The 7,671-nt window shown below is 51.7% G+C and overlaps 1 protein-coding gene across 1 annotated transcript in view; it reads left to right on the plus strand.

The window, feature by feature from the left end:
* The window catches only part of PTPN11 (protein tyrosine phosphatase non-receptor type 11), an 81,677-nt gene extending 74,956 nt beyond the window's left edge, over positions 1-6,721 (plus strand). Inside the window, exons 15-16 of the mRNA XM_004709659.3 lie at positions 1,395-1,497; positions 2,566-6,721. Of these exons, the coding sequence (XP_004709716.3) occupies positions 1,395-1,464 (70 nt within the window). The 3' untranslated portion in view covers positions 1,465-1,497; positions 2,566-6,721. The remainder of the gene's footprint in view (positions 1-1,394; positions 1,498-2,565) is intronic.
* Positions 6,722-7,671: the final 950 nt, after the last annotated feature.

A 7,671-nucleotide genomic window follows, 5' to 3' on the forward strand; every position in this document is an offset into this window, starting at 1 on the left:
ATGTGGCTTCTCCTCAGGGATGTCTTGCAGGAAGTGAGCCTTGGCAGCTGAAGCAGGGAACTAGCTAAGGCAGCTGCACCCTGGTCCGACTATCAGAGAGTTAAGAGACCAGAAAGGCAAGGCTCACTGAGCCATTTATATCTCTCTGCCCTTCAATGAACCCCACATGTGTTCATTGGCCAGGTTGGCACAATAAACCCTAACTATCACAGCAACTGTACCCCGAGTGTTTTCTCCAAACATGCCCAGCCTTCTTCCCACTTGCTCTTTCCAGGGAAGCTGCATTTTGCTTTCCCCTCGAGTTGGCACAAGAGTCCACTCCTTTATCACCAGCGGCATGCCGGTGACCAGTAGGCTGGCTCTCTGCTTCATCATTTCCACCATCCCTTGGAGGGTGCTCCCTCACTGCCATTGAGTGGATTCCAACCCACAGCAGCCCTGTAGGACAGGGTCGAACTGCCCCCGTGGATTTCTGAGACTGTCACTCTATGGGGTAGCAAGCCTCATTTTTCTTCCTCAGACTCACTGGTGGTTTCAAACTGCTGACCTTGCGGCTAGCAACTCAATGTTGTCACCACTATGCCCCAGGGCTCCTTGGAGGCTCCAGACCCAGAATACCCTTGTGGCGGGGTGGGGGGGTGGTGGTGGTGGTGCAGGCGCACAACAATGGGGAGCCCCCTCTGGCCAGCTCCTACGGCTGTCAACATTCTGGTCTGGTCAGGCAGAAGGGGCTTCTACTCTTAGTTGCGTTGGTCCTCTCTCTCCGAAGACCCTAGCCAGCATTTAGCTTCCCGATCACTCTGTCAGAATGGAAGCTGACACCTCTTAGTCGCTGATGGCGGCTGAACCTTCGCTGTGGCTTTCGCCTTCTCGGATCCCCCCAGGGCAAACGCTTGGCTGCTAACCGACAGATCAGTGGTGTTGAACCCACCAGCCACTCAACAAGCAGAAAGACAGGTCGTTGACTTCTGTCAAGATTCTCGTCCTGAAAACCCTGCCAGGGTGTTTTATTGGGCCCGGTAGGGTTACAGTGAGTCCGGATTTGGCTTGGTGTCCACACCACGTTCTATGTCCTTCCGTGCTTAGTCCACACGCCTGTGCTGCAGGCCTGCCCCTCTCAGCCCACCTGGAAAAGACAACTGGCTTTTGTGCAAAGCCCAGGGAGCACACTGCTTGGAGAGTGACTCTCCCTGTTGCCTCTGTATTGTGTCTAGCTGTAGGTGTGTGCCTTCTGGTGCTCTTGTAGGATGTTCCTCTGGGGGGCAGGAACTGCGTCTGAACCATGCCTGGTCCCCAAAGGAACCTGACCCCGATGTGCGCTGCTCTCAGGGCCACGTGTGGTCTGCCGAGGCTGGCCTGCATGTCTGTCAGTGTGCCATCTCTTCCCCTTTCAGAATGAGAGAAGATAACGCTAGAGTCTATGAAAACGTGGGCCTGATGCAGCAGCAGAAAAGTTTCAGATGAGAAGGACCCGCCCAGACCTCAGCACACAAACAGGTATTTCAGTGCTACCTGCGCCATCTGCTGTAGATGTAAACGATGATTCGTTTTTTAAAAAATAGCTTTATCGGGTCATAATCCTGATAGCATTACAATTCAGCAGTTCAATCAAACGATGACCTGCTTTTGATCCCAGGTAAAGCAAGCTGTTTCGGCACTCTCGCTTTCCCGGGCAGTGAGTCGATGCTGACTCCTGGCGACCCTACAGGGCAAGGTAGAACGGCCCCTGGACGTTCCCAAGACTGGAACTCCATAGAGGGAGGAGTAGCATGCGCCGTCTTTCTCTGGGGAGCGGCTGGTGGCTTCGTTGGCCCTTTGATGGAGGTGGTTGGCCGAGCGGGAAGCATCTGCCTGTGTCCGTGATGGTTGGGAGGCAGAACGCCCTCTTTCGGGGCCCAGTCGGCCCTTGGAGCGGCCGCATGGCTCAGGGCGCTGGGTTCTCTGGCTTCCAACTGGATCCACGCCACATCCTTCTCCCTCTGCTGCCAGGACTTCATCTCCCTTCATCTTCCTCTTCCCTGCCAACCTCCTTCATTAGACAGTGGTTGGTGGTACGTGTGTTGACATGATGTTAGAAACATGGTGGGGAATTTCCATTCCCCAGCGAGTCGATTCCAACTCATAGCGAGCCTATAGGGCAGGCTGGAACTGCTCCTGTGGGTTTCTGAGCCTGTCACTCTATGGGAGTAGAAAGCCTCGTCTTTCTCCTGTGGAGCAGCTGGTGGTTTTGAACCGCCGACCAACCATTACACCACCAGGCAACTATTTCCGTGGGTCGGTCGGTCACTCACTCACTCACTCACACTGCCATAGAGACAATGCTAACTCAACGATCCCCTGTGGGTTTCTGAGACTAAATGTTAACAGGAGTAGAGAGCCCAGTCTTTCTCCCTGGGTGCGCTGTTGGTGGCTTCAAACTGTCAACCATGCAGATCACAGCCTAACGCCTAACCACTACACTGCTGTTTAAAAGCTTTGCTTACATCTAATTGAAAATAGTTTAATACTGTGCTGAACTTTTAGGTTTACTGTCTTAAGAAAAATCTCACTTATTTCTTCCCCCAGATATGGATTTTCACCCACCCCCTAAAAAGGATGAAGAAAAGATACAAGAAAGTTTCTATGAAGAAGGAATTTGGATGTGGAAGGCTCGGGTTATTACGTGGTTGTCTCTCTCTTTTGAGAAGTACAATTTGAAACCATCAAAGGACCCACCACCGTATGCTCACTCAGCAGGACCCGGTCTCTGATTACTCATTTTCTCAGATAGGAAATCATCTCTGCGATGTAGGCAGTGCTCTATGTTCTAGAATCTTGTTCTAAACCGAGGACAGCGGTCGTCGAAGTGTCTGTCTCACGGCATCAGTTTTCCTTTTGCCCTGTCGACCATTGAATCATCCTCTCTTCCTGGGAGATGACAGGGCATCTGTAAGAGGAGACACCAGGTGGGCATATCAAGTAACAAATGCCCTGAAGAAGTGGGGACGCGTTCCCTCACCGTCAGTTACCTTGTGGTGGGTGATTCATGTTGATGGCCGCTTCCTCTAGGGGAAAGGATTAAGCCAGTGCCCCCGACGGACAGAAGCTGGTGGTCACATTTTGCATTGCTCTCTCGGGAATATCGTGGAAACCGACACATTAGGATAAGAGATGTTTTGTTTTCTTTTTTTTAGCGGTTGACCATTTTTCCTTCCCAACTTCCACTCAGCCTGTTGACACTGGCATCCTGAGTGGGGTGGCAAGAAGCCTTCGGCCATGTTTCCTTTGCTTTGAGTAATCTGACAGTTTAGAAAATGGGCATCTTTGGATGACTAAGGTTTGGGTGATCGGTTGCTGACAAACCACCCCAGGACTGTGGCTTCAGACACCTCCCTTCTCCCCCTTCCAACCCCCATGACTTTTGGATCTGGGCTGGGCTCAGCTGAGCTGTTTTTCTGTCAGCCTGGCTGGCGGGCGGTCACGTGGTCAGTAGCTTGGCTGAGCCACTGTCCCAGGGGGGCTTGTTTCACTCTCTCCGTGTAGTTCGCAGGGGCTCGCTTCTCTCCGCGTGTGACCGTTCCACATGGCTCTCCCGCTGGGCAGCGCAGAGCCCCCAACAAGGAAAAAGGAGATGAGGCCAGGCTTTCCTCAGGCGTGGGCCCAGGACTGTCACTGCATCCCTCCTGTGGTTCGGCCCAGCAGCCAGGCTTCCAGAGGTAGGCAGTCCACCACGGAGGTGTGCCCGTGGCCATGGACTGCCACAGTCGTGCCGTGGGAAAAGAACCACAGGTAGCGGAAGTGGGAGCTGCTGGTGATGTCGGGAAACTGGAGCTGCTTAACAATAACTGGTGAGCTCCGGGTCAGACTGAGAAACAGGGCATTTGAGACGCTTCCCAAGGAGTCTTGGTGGCGCGCTGTGGGGGGCACGTTGGGCTGCCCCCCACAGGGTCAGCGGTTTCACCCACCAGCCGCCGCTCCATGGCAGAAAGGTGAGAGGTTTTGCTTCCCTAAGGATTTACATCCCCGGAGTCCACAGGGGCAGTGCCACCCTGCCCTGCAGGGTCCCTGAGGGTCAGCACCGACTCCACGGCAGTTGGGGGAGGGGAGAAGCTTCCTGAACCAGTTGTGCCAACGCCAGCCCTGCTTCTTGGAACCAACACCCGAGGAAACTGGTCTCAGAAGGATGTGGGTGTGTTTCGGGGGATGGAGCGTTTGGCAGCAGACCCACCCATGCCCACGGGCTCCGCAGAATGGGGTGAATGTGCTCTCTCGGGACCTGTGGCGTCCAGCCAGGCTGGCGTGTGGGGGCGCCTCCACCAGGCCTCTGGCCCCGTTGAATCAGCAGCACCCCTCCCTAACCGACCTTAAGTGCCTTTTCCGTAGACGTCCCTTTTTGCCCTGTGTGTTGAACCGTGACTCGGTGAGTGTACTTCAATTACGGTGTTGTTATGGGTTGTCTCTGTGAAGATGCAGCAGTGCCACAGCCACTGTGCCACTAAGTTATTAGGGTCTCCTGCACAGATTCTTCTCCCCGGGCTCCTGAGAGGAAGACCAGGCCCAGCCCTGGAAGTCGCTCTCTGCGGTCTCGCTCACCCTTGAAACCCTGCGGGGGCTTGGGGGAAGCCCTGGCTACCCCTGTTGCTGTTCTTCCCATCCCAACTCCCCCCAACTCTCCATTAACCCTAGACTGCCTGGGAGTGCAGGCTAGCCTCCAGGGGCTGCCTGAGTGGTGGACTCCAAATGCCAGGCCTGTGAAGGGAGGTTCCAGCCCAGCGTTTGCCACAGGCTCTGGGCGAGCCCTGTTCTTCCGGTTTGTTGTCACATTTGCAAAGTTTCCACTAGCCTCGACGTGGGAACCTTTTGGCCCTGGACCTGGGGGTGCGGAGTCTTGACACCAGCATACAAAGGTTTTGTTTGTTCACATACATCGATTGCGTTCACGTCTGTGCGTCTGTCGCTTAATGAAGCTCAGTCGCTGTGTTCCGAGCCTGGCCCGGAAACAAATGCCCGATCTTGGCCAGCTGTCTGTGTCCCAGGACTGTGATTTAATTTCTCTTCCTCGCCACGGAGCAAGCAGATGATTGTGTGGTTAGGTCAACTTGAGCGAAGACAAGATGCTCAGTGGTCCCGAAGGTGCTGCTAAGGTGTGTCTAGAGGGTTTGGGGAAAGGCTCTCTGAGGAGATGACATGGGATGGGGCTGCCTTTGAAGAGGGGAGGAGCCCAAGGTGTAAGGGTTTAAAGACATTGGAAAGGAAAGTCCCAAGGCGGATGGTTTACCAGGAGGTGGAAGGGCCCAGGGCCAGAGCAGGCAGTTAAAGGTAAAGCAGGCTCCCTGGAACACAGTTCAGACAGACACACATTTGCAGTCTGCCGTCAGCCCGGGGTCACTCTGGGTTGTCAGTACTTTTAAGTCGGCCCAGTAGCCCACAGCTGGCTGAGCATTTGGCGAAGAAACACCCTGACCGCAGAGTCTCGAGAGGGAGGAGACAAAGCCACATCTCAGTGCCCTAATAACGGTTTAAAAAGCAAATCAAGAGGTCCCAGAGCCAGGGTGTGGCTCTCGTGACAGTCATGGTCAGCTGTCCCCTGGGAGGCAGCTCCTTCACCCGTGGCCAGGCGGGAATGAGGCAACATGTATGTGCGAGGGTCTCGGTGCCCCCACACGCCTCACAATCTCCTCGCTCTGACACGGCCCAGAAAACGTTCACGGTTATTTTTAGGGGGCCATATTTTACTGGGGAATCGCAGCATGAATTTAACACCCTGGGGTACTTCCGATGCAGGGACCAGGAGCAAGGGATGTGGCTGTGCAGCATTTTATTGCCCATTATAAATCGCTAAGGGAGATGCTAGACCAGAGACCTGCATCCCCGCCGCTGTCTTGTTTCCAGTACGTGGTCTGGGGAAGGAAGTTTTATCCAGCAAAGCACACGGCCTCTCTGATTCCCAGACAAACCGCCCCCCGGCCCCGTACTGGGCATTGTTAGCCCTTCATTTTGTTGACACCTCTTCTCCTGCTTGACAAATAAGTTCCAGAATGATTTATCATTATCTTCCATCACTAACATATTGTGTCCCCCCCACTATGGGCAGTTCACACAGGCAAAAAAAAAAAAAAAAAAGCAAAACAGCAAAATTAAAACAGTTGGTTTAGTGTGTTGTGTAACTTTGCTGTATATCAAAACTAATTTTTACAAGTTTTCATCTTACATCCCGACACATGTAATTAATACTTCTGCCTGTTATTTATGACCTACTTGTGATACTTTTATTAATAAAAGCTAATGAAGAAGGATCCTTTGTTAAGCTGATGACTAGACCTACACTTGCTTTTCCTGCAGTGTCTGAAGAAGTATTGTGCCAGAGTATTAAAAGATATGTAATATTTTATTGATTAAAAAAAAAGCTATCCTTTAAAAGGAATACATTTTAGGATGTCATCATTTTGATGTGAATCGTGTACATGTTGATAATATGCACTGTTTACTATACATTGTTTCAAGAGATCCACTTCTTTGCCTTTTTGCCCACATATATTATGTAGTCTATTTGCAATCGTTTCAAAACAAAACGACGTTAAGATGATAGTTGATGTAGGGAACAATAGTGGATGTTAGCCGTCTCCTCCCCTGTATGTATGGGTGTTAGCTCAACTGCTTTGCGCAGCAGGATTATCAGAGTAAAAGTGTATTTGTAAACTGTATGGGAACTAAAAATTAGGAATAAAAGCATTTTCTTATATTGTGGTATTTTTTTATTGGCACTTCACCCACATCTACAATTCAATAATTCAATCCTAGCAAGAGTTGTACAGTCATCACAGTTCTAGGACATTTTCTTCCTTGTACTCCTTGTTATTCATGTAATTGTGTTTTTCAATTGTGGCAAAAATATACAGGGCAAAACATTCTCCAATTCAACTCCTCCACGTATAATTCAGTGCCACTGAAGATACTTTTCATCTTGTACAGCCGTTATTAATATCCTTTTTTTTAAAAAAAAACCAGAAGTGGCCAGGTGGAAACGGAACCATGTCGGCACCACCTTGACATTGGGTTCAGCAGCTCGCCTCCAGGTGGACTGCAGGACACAAGAAAGCTGTCTGTCTGCTGTCGGAACAGCTTTGGGAGACAAGAGGAGGAATCTTTGGAAGCATTTGTGATTAAGTCACCAGCACACTTGTCTTTCGAAATAAAACACACACAGGAATTGGCTAGAGAACACCAGGATGGAGGGCAGGTGTATGCCGTGAGAGTGGTGCCCTATCTTGAGGCTGTTCAGAGACGGGTGAACATGCCCCCAGCGCATCTTCCCTGGCAGCGCAGTTCACACCACGTGCAGGCAGGGCCACGTGCTGCTGCCGACACCGGCAGTGTAGTATTAAAAATGTTGCGGAGGGAGGTGGGGGTCCAGCCCCACCCGCTACTAGAACTCACTGGTTCAGTAATACTACTGGGTTCAGAAAGTACAATTGTACGGTTGAGATATATAAGTATTTGAGTCATCGAGAGCATGAGAGATATTACAATAATACAGTCAGACATATTACATATAGCATTGCTCACCTCCACCCCACCTAGTGGTCCTCGTGGGGGGAACCCGGCTGCCAGAGCAGGAGCCGCCTCCCTCGCGGGAGCTGCCCTCGTCCACCGCCCTCATGTGAGCAGCTCTCACGGGAAGCAGCCCTCCTT

Source organism: Echinops telfairi, unplaced genomic scaffold (genome assembly GCF_000313985.2).
Source record: "Echinops telfairi isolate 266 unplaced genomic scaffold, ASM31398v2 ScPeMD7_7412;HRSCAF=8450, whole genome shotgun sequence".
In the NCBI taxonomy this organism is placed as follows: Eukaryota; Metazoa; Chordata; class Mammalia; order Afrosoricida; family Tenrecidae; genus Echinops; species Echinops telfairi.